The sequence below is a fragment of the Piliocolobus tephrosceles genome, chromosome 20 (assembly GCF_002776525.5).
Source record: "Piliocolobus tephrosceles isolate RC106 chromosome 20, ASM277652v3, whole genome shotgun sequence".
Classification (NCBI taxonomy): domain Eukaryota; kingdom Metazoa; phylum Chordata; class Mammalia; order Primates; family Cercopithecidae; genus Piliocolobus; species Piliocolobus tephrosceles.
Genome location: NC_045453.1, coordinates 9,315,174 through 9,332,454, shown reverse-complemented (window position 1 = coordinate 9,332,454; position 17,281 = coordinate 9,315,174). Strand labels below are relative to the sequence as shown.

General features: G+C 52.4%; 1 protein-coding gene and 1 long non-coding RNA gene across 12 annotated transcripts in view; one reads left to right on the top strand and one right to left on the bottom strand.

The window, feature by feature from the left end:
* Positions 1 to 1,786, top strand: part of LOC116418556 — a 128,887-nt gene extending 127,101 nt beyond the window's left edge. The window contains exon 4 of the long non-coding RNA XR_004228644.1: positions 1,342 to 1,786. This is a non-coding gene — a long non-coding RNA (uncharacterized LOC116418556). The remainder of the gene's footprint in view (positions 1 to 1,341) is intronic.
* The window catches only part of DLGAP4 (DLG associated protein 4), a 170,938-nt gene that overhangs the window by 38,926 nt on the left and 114,731 nt on the right, over positions 1 to 17,281 (bottom strand). For 6 of the 11 annotated variants that reach the window (XM_023220563.2, XM_023220565.1, XM_023220566.1 and 3 more), the window contains 3 exons: positions 5,037 to 5,398; positions 2,445 to 2,533; positions 1,510 to 1,922 (listed from right to left, as the gene is read on the bottom strand). In XM_023220563.2, the coding sequence (XP_023076331.1) occupies positions 1,510 to 1,922; positions 2,445 to 2,533; positions 5,037 to 5,398 (864 nt within the window). Of the gene's footprint in view, positions 1 to 1,509; positions 1,923 to 2,444; positions 2,534 to 2,787; positions 2,868 to 5,036; positions 5,399 to 9,136; positions 9,261 to 17,281 lie in introns of those variants that run through there. The other 5 variants (XM_023220573.1, XM_023220572.2, XM_023220571.2 and 2 more) reach the window with 3 other exon arrangements.

The window sequence follows — 17,281 nt, the reverse complement described above, 5'->3', positions numbered from 1 at the left end:
CCCAAAGTGCTGGGATTACAGGCTTGAGCCACCACGCCCGGCCAATTTTTTGTATTTTTAGTAGAGATGGGGTTTCACCGTGTTAGCCATGATAGTCTCGACCTCCTGACCTCGTGATCCACCCGCCTCAGCCTCCTGAAGTGCTGGGATTACAGGCGTGAGCTACCACGCCCCGCCTTCTCTTAGAAGACTTTTAATGCTCTCTGATCCCTGTCTCTGTTCTGATTTTTTAAAATACTTTTCTTGTAAAAAGTTACTAGGTACTTTCCTCACAACACTTCCCCTGCACTAGTAGGTGTGACATCAAAAGCTGGGAATTGGCCTAGAGGACAGTGAAAACAATGACTCTGATGAGCCTTCTGCATCATCAAAGGCTGCTGTCCTTAGGGCCCCTCCATCATGTATGGGATGTGGGTCAACACCATTTGGACACTCTGAAGACCTGTCCTTCCTGAGTGTGGAGGAGTAGTTCAATGGGAACCAGAACCTCAGGTGAACCAGGTGGGTGCAGGTCAACAGCCTGGAGCTTCCCAGGATCTCCCTTCTACCACCCAATCCCCCTTCAACCACCTTTGAATCTAGGTTCCCTACACATGTCTAGCACTTTCTTGAACTAACTTCTCAAAGGAATTTTTGGAAATTGGCATGATATAGGTAGAAACATAAGTGGGAAATAAAAGCATAACTTCTTCATGCCCTGTTGAGACCCAGTTGGATCCCTGGTGCTTGGCACATAGGAAGCACTCAGTAAGAAGCTGTTGGCTGAGTGCGGTGGCTCACGCCTGTAATCCCAGCACTCTGGGAGGCAGAAGTGGGTGGATCACCTGAGATCAGGAGTTCAAGACCAGCCTGGCCAACATGGTGAAATCCCGTCTCCACTAAAAATACAAGTCAGCCGGGTGTGGTGGCACATGCCTGTAGTCCCAGCTACTCAGGAGTCCCAGCTACTCAGGAGAACTGCTTGAACTTGGGAGGCAGAGGTTGCAGTGAGCTGAGATCGTGGCACTGCACTCCAGCCTGGGTGAGAAGAGTGAGAGTCAGTCTCAAAAAAAAAAGAAAAAAAAGGGGGAGTTTGTGGGGGCAAAAAGACGCTCACTCTTCTCTGTGTCAGGCCCTTTACATGCATGACCATATTCAACCCTTACAACATGCTCATATAGTGAGCAGAGGATTATCTCCATTTTACAGATGAGGAAATGGGGGCTCAGAGTAACCTGACTAAGGTTACTTCACTACTAAGGGAGGAGCTGGGATTCAAACCCAGGTGTGGGTGACCTCACAGCCTGCACAACAAGCAGCTATCACCAGCAACCCTTTCTGAAAAGAGGTTTGGTTCAATAGGTGGATGGACGGAAGAATGCGAAGTAAGAAAGAAGGAGCTCAAAAACTAGTCCAAGAAGAGAACCTAAGAGACCTCCCCACTCAGTTCAGAAGCTGCTGGCCACCAGCTGGAGAACCAGCTGCGAACACCTTCTACCCTTGCCCAAGGACCATCTGTGTGGCACCTACCTTCTTCAGAGAGGTTGTTCTCTTTGGTCTCCTTGTCCATCTGGCAGCACCAGCCTTCTAGTCGCTCCGTTTCTGCCTGCAGCAGCTTTAGGAACCAGTAGCCGTCTCGGCGGCAGGCCCCTGGCTGTGCTGGCTCTGCTGGGGAGCTGGAGGAGGTCTCAAGCCAGGGGTCGGGTGGGGGCAGCGAGGACGCCTCTAGGGCAGGGTCGCTGTTGTCTCCATAGGAGAGGTTGCGCTTGATCTGGGCAATCTTGGGGGCCTGCCGGGGACCGGCATCGATGCTGATGGAGTTGGGGTGAGGGGTACAGTCCGGGAGGCTCCTCTCAGATGACTTACAGCTTGAGTCATTGGCATCCTGGGTATCCGAGTCTGTGTCCCGTCGGGAGGACATACTGTGAGAGGGGACGCTGCTTCTGTGGGTAGGGGGTGGATGGGGTGGGGACAGGAAGGAGTGAGTCACCAAGACGGCCAGAGACCAGAGGCCGCCTTGACCCGGACACACGGGAGACAGAGAAACGGATGCATCATCTGCTCACCATGCGCCTGAAGCGGGTCCCACAGCCCCCATCTCATTCTTGGCTCAGCCCTTGCCCCATCCCGCCCAAGCCCACACGCACACACACACGAGGACAAGGTCATAAGGTTGCCTGTTTACTGCAGTGGGGCCAGGAAGACCACCAGCATCAGGGCAGCTGAGGCCATGTCCCGGCCCAGCCGTGGCCCCCGTGGGTGACTGGTCTCACAGAGCAAGTGCTCATCTGTCCACCCGCCCGCCCCTGCCCAGCCTCCCATGCCTGGGCCACCACCCGCAACCCAAACCCAGCTTGGTTATTAGAAATCCAGCAAGGAGAAGTGGGTTAGGGAGAGCAGGAGAGGTGAGAGCGGAGGGAGGGAGAGGAGAGGGGAGAAGCAGCCACCATCTCTGTCCGACTTACCGCCAGTCGTCCTCTACCTGAACCCCGATGGACTGGAATTTGGTAGCGGGACTGGGCTCCTCTTTTGGCACTGGCTGAATGCAGTCAACCTTATTGAAGGACAACGACAGCAACGGCACGGAGACAAAGACAAAAATAAAAAACAAACACCACACTTGCTGCTGAAATTCACATTAGTGGGACGACGCAAACGGACGTGTGGACAGATAGACACGAGGCATGCGGACACTGCACGTGGGCCCGAGGCCGGACCAGGTTAAGCCGGGCACTGCTCATTCGCGTGGAGGCGGGCGGGCAGGTGGATGGGAGGTGGGATGGGGTGGAGATGACTGGCTTTCCCTACTCTGAGGAGGGTGCCATCACATCGATCGCTTTGGGTCCGTTGTCCTCCGAGAGGTGGGAACCGTTCCTTCTAGTCCTCTCCTTCACACGCATCAGAGAGAAAAAAAAAAGGACGACGAAAGAGAAAGAAAACACACACACACACAAAGCCACAGCCGTTATCTGGTGTAGTTGAAGCTGGCGGCTGTCTTGAGGCAAAGATCACTCCCCAAACCCTGTGGTGGAAGCCTGGAGGGCAGACCAGAGGTGCCTGCACTAAGGGCAAACCCTGGACAGCAGTTATAGATTCAGAAACTGCCACCCAGACAGGAGCCACCGAAGTCCCTGGGGATTATTCATACTTGGCTGAGGTTACCTTTAGCACTAGGTAGCCCTGGGGAGCAGTAGGAAGGCCTGGGGTCAGGGCCAAGTGGAAAGCTGTCACTCCCTCCACTCCTGTGAAGTGGAAGGAACAGGACAACAGTGATGCCCTGCGCCTGCCTTTCTTCGCTGGGACAAAGGTGCCGGGCCGTAGGGCAGCCAGGCCAGCTTTCCTATCATCACTCAAGAATGAGGGAGAACCCACACTCAGCCTAGGGCATGAGGCACCAAAGGGTTCAGGGCATCCTCAGAAACTGGGGACTCTTCAGTCTCTTGGCCTTGTGGAGAGAAGTAGGGGCCAGGGAAGCTTTCTGGGACAGGGATGCAGCCACATTTCCCCTCGGCAAAAGCCGGCTCAAGGAATGCAGCATCACTGGATCTCCAAGGAGCTGCAACGAGAGCAAGAATGGGGCTGGGGTGAATCCAGGGAAAGGATGCCCAGGACAGGCCTAAGAGAGTCCTTATCCCGGTGTCATTTTCTGGGTGAAAGGAATCAAGTGTAGTCCTAACTCTTAGGCTTTCTGGGAAGAGCATCTGGTTCGGCCAAAAAGAGGGTGGTGCTGCCCAAAGATATGGGTGGTCAGGACAAAGCGTCAAAGATCAGGCTACTCTCTGTTTCTGAGAATCCCACCTGCAGCGCAGGGTCTGGACACCTAAGCAGCCCAGAAAACAGATAGCCGAGTCTCCTGGCCAACTCTCTCCCTGTTTATATGTGGGGAAGCAGAAGCCTACAGCTGCCTCTTGGTGGAAACAAGTCTAGGCAACTGCAAGAAATTGCTCAGTAAGCCTTCTCTGTTCCATTCAAGCTCCACTTTGTGTCCCACGCTTCTGCATTTCAGTGCTTTGTTATCAGCTGGGCCACATCCAATTGCTCAGGGGTGGCTGGAGGAGTCCCCTGCAGCCTGTGCCACAACACACAACGCCTCATCCTCCTTGACTCACCCCCTGGGCTTGGAGGGGGCCTGTCTCTCTGCTCACCCTCACCCACTGTAGCTGCCCCTTCCTCACGGCCCTGAATGTGCCCTAGTTTGGTCTGCAGCTCCAGCCAGGGAAGGGAGAGTCCACTCAATCTGGATTTAGAGAAACTCTTAAAAACTACAAGGCAGGGCCCAAGTTTCCCCAGCTCAGCAAACAAGACAGATTATTGGTATCAGGTGCATGCAGGAGTGCAATGAAGCAGTGGATGGGAAGCTGGCACACCTGCCCTGCTGTGTGCCATGACTATGGAGGGCCTGCTGACTTTGGCCACCTAGCCCTGGGGGAATCATCGCCTGGACCCTATCCCGTGGAGGGAGGCATTGAGACCGGTATCACCTTTCTCAATGACATGAGCCTGGTCCCTCAAGCCACCTACCTGTCCCCAAGGCCCGAGAGGGCTCTGGGCAAAGTTCCCCTCGAGCAACCCCCATGGCTCAAGGGCCCTGGGTCCTGGGCCCCTGGCCCATCAGCGTCTATGCTCCATGCTGCTCCTGCCGCCAAGCGGGGCTATGGCCTCCGCACCCGAGCTGACCTTGGATTAGAGAACTGTTAGGCCAGTCCCGCCTCCCACGGGCCAGCTGGCAGGGCAAAGGGTGGAGTGGACAGACAGACAGTGGACAGGCAAACAGTGGACAGGAGATGGCTGGCTGAGTGTAACTACATTCACTGGGACAACCCACTGGAGAAGCAGAAACACATGCCCGCGGCTGCTGACCAGCGGCACGTGTGGGCAGATACCAGTGAGGCGTGGCTATGGGTGGAATTCGGTTTGGCCACTTGGGGCTGATCCCCCAAAATAAAGAGACAAACCACCTTTTCCCAGGAGACCTAGTGGGCCTCCACCAGATGTAATTACACGCAGGCAGGTGCACGGAGTGGGCTGAGGACACACAGTGCAAAAGGAGCCCCTACTTGTATTCCTATTGATGACAGTTTCCTTTTGGGGGCGGCCTCGGGGTGGGACTCAGAGCTGGTCAGCGTCCCTTGTTCACTTTTCAGAGATGCATGTTTTGGGGGTGGCTCTGGGGCTTCAGGGGCTGGGGCAACTCCACCGCGTGTCACGCTGGGCGGTCGGGTACTGCTGTCCAGGCTGTCCGATGAGTTGCTCAGGCCCGACTGGCTAGTCACCTCACTCTTGTGGTCCTGGCTGTCCAGGTAGGTGTCCTGGGCAGACTCAGTACTGCTCTGGACTGTGACTGAGATGAACGGCTTTGAAGTGGTGCGTGGAGGGACCGGTGGCGGGGTCTTCTTATACGCCACTAGGCATGATGAACCTGCAGATGGATGAGAGAAGGGCAGGGGAGAGGTGAGATGGTGAAGCCCCCAACCCTCTCAAGCCCCTTCCAGTGCAGAAGCCCTGCCTGACTTGGCCCTAGCTCTGGCCTTAGCCATTCTGTCCGCAAGGATTTCTGGAGCAGGGAGAATGAGGGTCAAGATAGCAATGACCAAGACAGACACACACAGGCCCTATCCACCCTCATTCGAGACAAAGTCTTGAGGGGATACCACCACTGGCCAAAGATATCCCCGACGTCAGTCACACACAAACTTCATTACCCAGCAGGGGCATGTGCTAGGTGAAGTGTGTGGGGCTACAAGGCTCTGACAGACCCTGACCCGTGTCGTGGGGGAGGTGGTGACAACCGAGCAGATGTCAAAACAGCTAAGGAATGGTTAACCTTGCTATCTTCAAGGTCACTGAGAGACTCAGTGCTCCCCCTGGTCTTTTCTTTTCACACCACCTTCCCTCTCCCTTATTCCCTCTGCTTGGATGCCCCTCTCCATCTGGTCAAAAATGAACACATCCGGCCGGGCACGGTGCCTCACGCCTGTAATCCCAGCACTTTGGGAGGCCGAAGCGGGCAGATCACCTGAGGTCAGGAGTTCGAGACCAGCCTGACCAGCATGGAGAAACCCCGTCTCTACTAAATATAGAAAATTAGCTGGGCGTGGTGGCACATGCCTGTAATCCCAGCTACTCGGAATGCTGAGGCAGGAGAACTGCTTGAACCCGGGAGGCGAAGGTTGCAGTGAGCTGAGGTTGCATCATTGCCCTTCAGCCTGGGGAATAAGAGCGAAACTCCATCTCAAAACAAACAAACACACAAAACACATCCTTCAGGGTCCAGCTAACCCCCTCCCCTATCTTGCCATTCCTACCCCACCTCTTCCTCCTTATGGGAAACCCTGTACACTGGTCTGCCTCCCTGTTCTCCACTGGTCCAACTCCCTGTTCTCCACTGAGATTCCCAGAGCCAGGCCCTGCCATGGGTAGGAACCTGAGCCATCTCTGAATCTCACCCCGATCCCAGCCAGGGGCTGACCCACAGCAGGGGCCCAAAACACCAAAGGCCCTCTGCTTGCTTCTCAGACGATGAACTCTGTTGGCAATAGAAAGTGCTTTTCCAACAGTAGCTACTTGCTAGGAGGGTGAGGTTGGATCTAGTGCCTTTCTCAGCACCTTAACTACAGCTGCCTGTTGCCCTGTGAGAACCGAAACAAGCCCCTACCCTGGTCTGGGCCCACAAGCCAGATAAGCCCTGCCTTCAAGGGGCTACAATCATGGTGATGGCGATAACCCAGAGGAAACTCAAAAAACAAGGCCCAGTATCATAGGAGCTGTGGACAGAGGACTGCAGAAACCACCCATCTGCCACTATGAGATACTATCACATAACCTATCGGAATGGCTAAAAAGTGACAACATCAAATGCTATTGAGAATGTGGAGAAACAGTGATACTACTGTCATGGAAAACACATTGGCATTTTCTTATAAAACTAAACATGCAGCAGGGCATGGTGGTGCACACCTGTAATCCCAGCTACTCAGGAGACTGAGGCAGAAGTTGCAGTGAGCCGAGATCACGCCATTGCACTCCAGCCTAGGCAATAAGAGCAGAACTACGTCTCAAAAAAAAAAAAAAAAGTTTTGGTAGAGATGAGGTCTCACTATGTTGCCCAGGTTAGTCTCAAATTCCTGGACTCAAGGGATCCTCCTGCCTCAGTCTCCCAAAATGCTGGGATTATAGGTGTGAGCCACTGTGCCTGGCCTATAACATTCTTGAAGTGACCTAATTATAGAGAACAGATTAGTAGTTGCCAGGGGCTAGGGCAGAGGAGGTCACTAGGGAGAGGGTGAAGGGGAGGGCAGGAGGGAAGTAGGTGTGGCTATAAAAGTGTAACAAGAGGGACCCTTGTATTAAGTGATAGAATAGTTCTGTATCGAGTGTGGGGATGGTTACATGAATGCATGCATGTGATAAAATTGCACAGCACTAACACAAGTGAACACAAGTGGAACTGGGGAAATCTGAATAAGGTGGTTGGATTGTATCTGTTGACATTCTGGATGTGAGAATGTATTACAGTTTTGCAAGATCTTACTATTGAGGGAAATTGAGTAAAGGGTACGAAGAACCCCTTTGTATTATTTTTACAACTGCATGTGAATCTACAATTGTCTAAAAATTAAAAATTTAATTTTTTTTTTTTTTTTTGAGACGGCGTCTCGTTTGGTCGCCCAGGCTGGAGTGCAGTGGCCAGATCTCAGCTCACTGCAAGCTCCGCCTCCCGGGTTTACGCCATTCTCCTGCCTCAGCCTCCCGAGTAGCTGGGACTACAGGCGACCGCCACCTCGCCCAGCTAGTTTTTTGTATTTTGTAGTAGAGACGGAGTTTCACCGTGTTAGCCAGGATGGTCTCGATCTCCTGACCTCGTGATCCGCCCGTCTCGGCCTCCCAAAGTGCTGGGATTACAGGCTTGAGCCACGGTGCCCGGCCTAAAAATTGAATTTAAAATAATCCATCTGTTCATCCAATAGACATCTATGGAACCAAGGCCTTGTACTGGATTCCAGGAAAGCCAGGAGCCCTCATCAGCAGAGAAACAGCTCTGCAGTGAGTATTTGAAAGTAACACATGCCACGATGTTAAGCCCAGGGAACTGGATGCTGTGCCTTGTGCCCAGCCTAGTCCAGAGGCGGACAAAGTGCTCTGAGTTCCAAGCCAGGAGCACTCACTTCCTACTCATCTGTTCGAAATGTCCCAGTCCTGCTCAGGCCTTGAGAAAACTCAGGGATCCCCCAGACACCCGCATCTCTGGTTACCAACCAAACAGCAGTGTGCAGGCAGGACAGCCACCTCTCTGGGCCAGAAGAAAGGCAGCAGGGAGGCAGGAGGCAGGGCTCAGGTCAAAAGGAGTATGGCCCTCTAACAGAACATCCTGCGAGAGGGGGGACAGGCCTGCTCAGCGAACAGGAGCGCCTGCGTTCAGCTGGCCACAAGGCACAGGCCGCGGGCCAAAAGCTGGGTCATTTACTAAGCTGTGCTCAGCAGCTTTGCAGCTTTGTAATGTAAGCCTCAGTGCCTGTGAGGTAGAGATCATGATTATGCCCACTTTGCAGGTGGGGCACGTGAAGCTCAGGAAGGTTAGACAACTTGCTCAGATTGCAGGAGTAAGCAGGAGCCACATCTGCTCCATGGCACAGCCACCTCACTCTGCTCTCCAGGCCTTGGGCCCCTCCTCGCTAGGCTGGGCTGCAGGTGTTTGGGGCCTTCACTCATCACCATACCCCTACAGCATCCTGCTGGGCCCTGGGACCAGTCTGCAGGGGTACACCAAACCAAAATCTGACTGTGGGAGTAGAAAGGGCCTTGACTGAGGCTGAGGCCGAGGCCTGGCTTCCAGGCTCCTGCTTGCCCTCTGGACTTCTCAGTACTCTCATCTGTTCCAGAAGCTGGGGTGGGAGGGATTCTCACTGGGTCACAGCATACTGTATTCACACAGCCCTTGACAAACTCAAAGCACTGTCGCATTCATCCTTTCCCTCAAGGATGGGTGTGGAGCCTCCCATCACTGTGACTGCAGGGAAGATCCCCTCTGTGAATGCCCTCTCCACGGATGCCTGAAATTCTCTAATTTGAATCATTTTCGTGGTGGTAAGGGTCCAGAAGCCAGGGGGCAGTGTGGAACCAGACTAGCCTGAGTTCAGGTCCCAGCTCTGTCACTGACCTGTTGTATGGTCCCAGTTTCCTCCTTGTAAAAAGGGCGTGATTACGTAGGTTGCATTGCAGAAGCTAAGGCTGGGCCAGGCCTAGGCTTGGCATGACTCCTCATTTCTGGTACAGAGGCAACTGGGCCTGTGGACAGGGTGGGGATAGGGGGCAAGCCAAATTTCTACCACTCCCCAGCCACTGGCAGGGAGTCTGGTCTGGTTCTCCGACTGGCCCAGGAACAATTTCCCCTAAGACCTGGACGCTCGTTTAGAGCAGTTATTGAAATCTATGGCCACCAGTGCCCAGCAGAGACAGGACTAACTCATTGAGGATTTCAGGAAAGGAATGGATTTGTTTGGCCTAAAGTTCCAAACAAATGGGGTTTTTTGCCCTAGATCAGAAAACTGAAGCCAACCTCAATTTGCTCAAAATGTTTAAAGGGGTATATATCTCCCTTAGGAGGGCAGCAGTTAGTATAGGGGAGCAAGAACTGGGCATTAAGCCTAGCTTAGGCTTTGTGACACCAGAGTCCTTGTTCCCATCTGTGGGGTAGGGATGACACTGTCCATGAAGAGTGTGCATGCAGCATTCACGGGGGTCTGGTGGGGAAGAGGCACACCTTCTTCCCAATGTAAGACGATAGGACTGCCCACAGCCAGGGTCTGGACAAAGGATTGACCCTCCAGCCTCACTCTCAGAGCTGCTGGGCCCACAGTTCTACTAAGCACCCTCAGAAGCCCTGAGCTCTGGCCTAGGCAGCCAGTTATCAGAGGGAAAGGTGACCCAGCCAGAAAGCAAGTCTAGGCCTGATTCGATAAGAGGAAAGTGAGCTTACATTGGATCCTCTATGTCTCCTGAGGCCACAGTCAGATAAGTGGTGTTGACTAGCATACAAGATTTGGGGGCTTCAGGGGCTCCCTGGGGGGCAGGCACCCCTCTGCTCTGAGTATTGCCCCCCTGGAGCAGGGAGATGGGACCTAACCTTGTACAGGAGAGCTCTCATTTCAAGTGTGTGAATGCAGGAAATATAGTGAGGAAATACCTCGCCCCCACCTCTTCCAATACCTCACCACGGCCACTTCCTCCCCTGCTGGGGCCTTCACACATACTGTTCTGTTGCCTGGAAGGCTTCCCTCAGCTACTCACAAGTTTCCGAATTTCTTCCTCTGAGAGCCTCCCCTGACTGCCCTCTCTTCTTCCACCTGGGAATCTCCATCAGAGCATTGACCACATCAGTCCATGGGCTTGGAGGAGTCACCTGACAGCTACAGGCCTGGGGCAATTGAGGGAACTCTGTCCTGCCAAATCATGCCATATGCTAGGACTGGGGTTATGCCTCAAGCACAAAGGCTCTCAATAATTTGTTGAAAGGGAAAATAAACCTCATTATCAGTACAAAAACCCTCAGTTGCAAAAAACCCAGATTATTTGGCCATATAGCAAAGGCTCCCACCACTTTAGTATCCAAGGTTCTAGGGCCCCTCCCAAACCTGAGCCCTTTCTGCTTGGTCCCTGCCCATCCATCTCGGCAACTTCATCTCATGATCCTCCCATCCCCTAAGCATACCGCCCCCTTCCAGCTTCAGAGAACCAAATGCACAGTGCACCATTCCCAAACACAGCACACCTCCGTGCGTCCAAGCCTTTACATGGGCATGGGTTTTTGCTGGAGCCCCCTTCCCCTGTCCTCCATGCTTCCTGTCATTCTGCCAGCCCTTAAACCACAGCACACGAAACCACACATCCCCGTCCCGTGAGCTGCATGCTTCCCTTTCCCAAGCCCCTCTTGGCCATGCAGGTCCCTCATGCCACAGCCCAGACACAAGCCAGTTGTACGATGCATCCTCTGTGCAGCCTGCTCCCAGCCCCAGATATCTAGCCCAGCCTCTCTGCCTCTCAGCACCTAAGTCTTTGCTTTTTCTAGAGAAGCTTCCTTATCTCATTATTTCTGTCTTCTACCTCAAGATTTTATCCTCCAAACTGTATTTATCAGGTCAGAATGAATTTGTTTCTGCATTTTTTTTTTTGAGATGGAGTCTTGTTCTGTCACCCAGGCTGGAGCGCAGTGGCACGATCTCGGCTCACTGCACCCTCCACCTCCCAGGTTTAAGCAATTCTCCTGCCTCAGCCTCCTGAGTAGCTGGGATTACAGGCGTGCACCACCACGCCTGGCTAATTTTTGTATTTTTTAGTAGAGACGGGGTTTCACCATGTTGGTCAGGCTGGTCTTGAACTTTTGACCTCGTGATCTGCCCACCTTGGCCTCCCAAACTGCTGGGATTACAGGCGTGAGCCACCGCGACCGGCCTGCATTTTGTTTTTTATTGTAAAGGTTTTAAGATGGCCAAATACTCAGGAGTGGCTGTGACTCCATTTCCTGAGGGATGTGGAGGATACAGCAACCCCAAGAAGCTAGTCCCCTGCATGTGTCTTTGGAGGTCAGGCTGAACTTGGTCCTGAGGCCTAACACAGGCCTCATGCCTGCTGGCTCCCAGGTGATGAGGGGGCAAAGGAGAGGCGGTCTGAACTCCTCAAGAGGAACAGATGCCATGGGGCCACAAACAACCTGGAAGCCATGGCTCAGGCTTTGCAGCGAAGGCAGCGGGGCCAGGCTCAGGGCCCCCATGAATGGATGAAGCTGACCCCAGAGACAGGCAGATTCCTTAACTCCCTTTGCTGGTACTGCCAAGCTGGGGAAAAGGCTCATTAGTGGGAGGGCTGAGGGCTGGTAAGATCCCACTCCCTCTCCCAGCCAGCAAGTAACTTGTCAAACCACACAGCTAAATTGGGCAACTCATCTGTGTGCTACGACAAAAACAGAGCTCAAAGACTCCCACCCACCCAGCCTCAAATCCCTCCCTCCTTTCCTCTGTTTCTTCAGCCCAAGGCAGAAGCAGCTGGGAAGAGAATTCCAAGCAGCTAGGTCAGGATCAGGGACAGATTGCCTTTTCAAAGTCACTTCTATTGGCCGGGCGCGGTGGCTCAAGCCTGTAATCCCAGCACTTTGGGAGGCCGAGACGGGCAGATCATGAGGTCAGGAGATCGAGACCATCCTGGCTAACACGGTGAAACCCCGTCTCTACTAAAAATACAAAAACTAGCCGGGTGAGGTGGTGGGCGCCTGTAGTCCCAGCTACTCGGGAGGCTGAGGCAGGAGAATGGCGTGAACCCAGAGGCGGAGCTTGCAGTGAGCTGAGATCCAGCCACTGCACTCCAGTCCGGGCGACAGAGTGAGACTCTGCCTCAAAAAAAAATAAAATAAAATAAACAAAGTCACTTCTCTGTTGACAGTCCATGTGACCCTCTCCTTTCCCATTGTTTCAGTCTGAGAGCCACCTCCCTCACTGAGCCTTAAGAATTAGCAACACTGGGCCGGGCGCGGTGGCTCAAGCCTGTAATCCCAGCACTTTGGGAGGCCGAGACGGGTGGATCACGAGGTCAGGAGATTGAGACCATCCTGTCTAACACGGTGAAACCCCGTCTCTACTAAAAAATACAAAAAAACTAGCCGGGCGACGAGGCGGGCGCCTGTAGTCCCAGCTACTCAGGAGGCTGAGGCAGGAGAATGGCGTGAACCCAGGAGGCGGAGCTTGCAGTGAGCTGAGATCCCGCCACTGCACTCCAGCCTGGGCGGCAGAGCAAGACTCCGTCTCAAAAAAAAAAAAAAAAGAATTAGCAACACTGGCTGGGCATGGTGGCTCATGCCTATAATCCCAGCGTTTGGGGAGGCCGAGGTGGGTGGATCATCTGAGGTCAGGAAATCGAGACCAGCCTGGCCAACATGGGGTAACCCCATCTCTACTAAAAATACAAAAAACAGCTGGGCATGGTGGTGCAGACCTGTAATTCCAGCTACTAGGGAGGCTGAGGCAAGAGAATTGCTTGAACCCAGGAGGCGAAGGTTGCAGTGAGCTAGGATTGCGCCACTGCACTCCAGCCTGGGTGACAGAGCAAGACTCCATCTCAAAAAAGAAAAAAAAAAAAAAAAAGAATTAGCAACATCAAACTTTACTTTCAAACTCCAGCAAGAGGGACTGGCAGCCCCTCTCACAGCAGCATCCTCCCAAGTCCCTCTGGAGATCCTCCTCTGCCCCTCACAGCCAGACCCCTCCCATCCTTATCTTCTCCCCCAGATCTGCAGCCAGCTTCCCTGAGACTACCACAGATGCCCTCTGGCCTTCCGACCTCCTGTCCCTCCTTCCACCCCAGCCATTTGAGGAATCCAATCATGTCACTGTTTGAAACCATTCAATGGTTTGTAGACTTGGAACAAACCAACCCTTCAGTGGGAGCATTCAGGGCCTCCAGGATCTGCATCTACCTCAGACCCCAACATCCACAGAAGCCAAGAAGTTAAAAAGGTGTCAGGCTGGTGAAGACAAAGCCACAAAGCTCAGGGAGCTAGCTCTGTCCTTGGAGCCTGGTCCAGAAGCCAGGATGCACTCCCATTGGTAATGATTCTGATGCTAACAGATGAGCTTACTGAGTGCTGACCATGGCCAGGCCTGAGCAGTGCTTCATATACAGCTGATTCCACTTACTAATTCTATATGTGCAAAATTACCTACTCACTTGAATTTACTTGCAAAACCAACACTTGAGGGGCTCGCAGATGTGTGCCCGCTGCACACATCCCCAGCTGAGGTGGAACAAGGTGACACTCCACCTTCTCACTGCAGCTCTCATAGTGTAAACAAGTATCCTTTCACAGGTCTATTTACTGCTATACTTTTCCCATTTGTGGGCTTTCTGTTGGTGACTTCACTGTTTAGAATGGCCCCCACATAGTGCTGAAGCACTGCCCAGTGTTCTCAGTGCAAGAAGGCTGTGACGTCCCTTATGGAGAAAAGTGTTAGGTACGCTTCATCCATGCATGAGTCATAGTGCTGCTAGTCATGAGTTCAATGTTAATGAATCAACAGTATATTAAGTAAAGAATCTTTCGGCCAGGCGTGGTGGCTCATGTCTGTAATCCCAGCACTTTGGGAGGCCAAGGCAGGCGGATCACTTGAGGTCAGGAGACCAGCCTGGCCAATGTAGCAAAACCCTGACTCTACTGAAAATACAAAACTTAACTGGAGGTGGTGGTGGATGCCTGTAGTCCCAGCTATTTGGGAGGCTGAGGTGGGAGAATCACTTGAACCTGGGAGGCAGAGGGTGCAGTGAGCCAAGATTGCACCACTGCACACTCTAGCCTGGGCAATAAGAGACCCTGTCTCAAAAAAAAAAAAAAAAAAAAAAAGAAAAAAACTTTCAACAGAGACACACATAACACAAGGTTATGGACTGACTGGTTGGTTGGTAGAAACGTTATGACCACAGGCTTGCAGTGACCCTGTATTGCCCAGAAGAGCAATGGTTTAGCATTCACTATGACTCTGTGACCTACAGTGAATGAGAATCTACTTTAGCTATCCTTTAGCTGACTGAATCCTCAAAACCAGTATGAGGGAGGTTCCCGTTTCCCAAATGTAAATGCCCCATTTTACAGAGAGGTGGAGATTTGCATGCACTCACCTCCCAGCTAGGCAGTGCTCAGGCTGCAGCCTGAAACCAGGGTGCCTGAAGGCTGACCACTACCTGATGGCCCCTCTGCTGCACTAACTGCCTTTTACATGGCAGTTGTTTTACCCCTAAAAATAGGATGCGATACTCAATGTGGTCCGGGGAGGAGCCAAGGAGCTGACAGGCACGAGGTACTTTTGGATCTTGGGGTGGGTCCATGCCAATTTGTTACCATGGTTTCTAGATTAAGGAGAAAGTGATTGCCTCCTGGGAGGCAATCTGGGGGCCTTTCTGGAAGACACTGAGGTTGCCTGCGTCTAGATGGGTAGCCAGAGTCACTGAGTGGCAAGGAAATACAGAGCTTTCTGGTGAAGGGATCCTCTGTGAGCAAAGGAGCAGGGCAGGACAGCCCAAAGCATGGGAAGACAGATGCTGAGTGGGGCACAGTTTGGCGAAACGTTTAACTTAGGTACCTTAGCTGGTGGAGGGACGATAGGGATTGAGGCAAGGAGATCCAAGGAAGGCTGCCTCCTCTCAGGACTGTCAGCTTCCTGGGGCTGCTCTAAGCAGCAATGGGAACAGAGGCACCTTCTTCCTGCCATAGCATCCCATTTCTCATGAAGTCCCTCCAGATTGGCCCATGGGCAGAGGATTTTATAGTGTACAGACACTGACAGCAGTTAGGAGGGAGTAATCACCTACTATCTCGAGAGTCCCAGTGCACTAGGCAGCTCTGCCAGGGAGTGCCAAGGCCATTCAAGCTGAGTGTGTCCAGAATGAATCTGAATCCTCTCCTCCTCCACATCAGCCTTGCTCTCCCAGAGAGGGGCCCTGAGCACTCAGTTATCCCCTCCTTCCACCCTCCTCCATCTGCAAAGCCTCACTCCTCTACCACAGAAACACAGCTAACAGAGACCAGCTTCTCCTTGCCCCCCACAGGCCTGGTCTTTTGCCTCCCTGTTTTCTCTATGGCCCATCTTACCCACAATCACTCTTGGAACTCTGACAGTTTTTAATAGCTCAAACTGGATTGCTTCTCCTCTTTTCTAAAGCTTTTCAAAGGCTCCCCATTCCAGGCCGGGTGAGGTGGCTCACACCTGTAATCTCAGCACTTTGGGAGGCTGAGGCAGGCAGATCACCTGAGGTCAGGAGTTTGAGACCAGCCTGGCCAACATGGTGAAACCCTGTCTCTATTAAAAATACAAAAAATTAGCTGGGTGTGGTGGCACATGCCTGTAATCCCAGCTACTCAGGGGGCTGAAACAGGTGAATCACTTGAACCTGGGAGGTGGAGGTTGCAGTGAGCCGAGATTGTGCCACTACACTCCAGCCTGGGCAACAAGAGTGAAACTCCATCTCAAAAAAAAAAAAGGCTCCTCATTCCATGCAGAATAAAATCCACATTGCTCGCCTCGGCCTACAATAGGAACTGGCCCACCCACCCCTCCCTCATTCCATTCCAGCCACACCAGCCTTTTGCTATTCCTCAAACGCTCCAAGTATGCTCCCACGTGGGGCCTTTGGACCTGCCATGCCCTGTCTGAAACGAACTTCACCCTCATGTTGGCATGTCTGCTCCTTATTATTTTAGGTTCAGCTCAAGTGGCATGTCTTCAGTGAGGGCCTCCCTGACCACCCGTCTAAAGCTGTTATTCTTTCATTAAGGACTCTGCTTGTTTCATTCAAGCACTGGTCATTTATTAGCTCACATGTCTTTGGTCTCTCTCCTCTACCAGATAGGGAACCTGAGTATCTGATACAGGTCCCTGATGGTGGGGAACTTGAGTATCTCAAAAAATCATGGTGCTTTCTCAGTAGCAGGCTCAATACATGGTTGGGCTCAGTAAATACTTACTGAATGAATGAACAAACCCCTATTTGACAACTGGGTAAACAGAGGCACAGGGAAGCAGAATGATTTATTCCTGGTCTTTTAGTTTGGATCTAATGCCCAGGGCCAGGGCTTTGAACTTCCTTCAGATCACGCCCCACCACACACAGCAGCACAGTCTGGTGGGAGGTAGAGCCTTGAGCAAATCTGCTTGCAGCTGGGCAGTGAAGCTGTGGGAATGAGACTGCAACAAACCTTCAGCACTGAGCAATGGAAAGTGTGTGAAAAATAATCATTTCTGAAAGGTGGCAGAGAAAGCATGCGGTGCTTCCAGCAACACTTTCCAGGCAAGATGTAGGATTTATACAGATTTAAAAGAATCATTACTGAGGCCCGGGCCAGGGGCTACTTTATCCTGACACAGCTCTGAGAGGAGTGGTAATTATCACTGATGCTTTATAGATGGGAGAAGAGGCTTTTTACTCTTATGACTGGCAGTGCAGAAAGCTCTGCTCTGCAAGGTCAGGCTGCCAGGATCTAAAATCAATGCTCGCTATGGTAGGCTGCGTACTCTGCACAGGGCCTGAGTCCCTTCTGGGCCTTAGTTTCCACAGCTGTAAACTAAGTGGGTTGTCCCTGAATGGAGGTCACAGTTCAAATGTGTACAGGGCATCAACCCTTTCTGGCTCACAGCTGCCATGTTGGAGACCAGGGCCCAGCACTGTCAGAGCTGCCAAATGTACCAGAAATCTGGATTTTAAAATATACATTTCAAATTAGCAGAGTTTTTTTTTTTTTTTTTTTTTTTTTTTTTTTTTTTTTTTT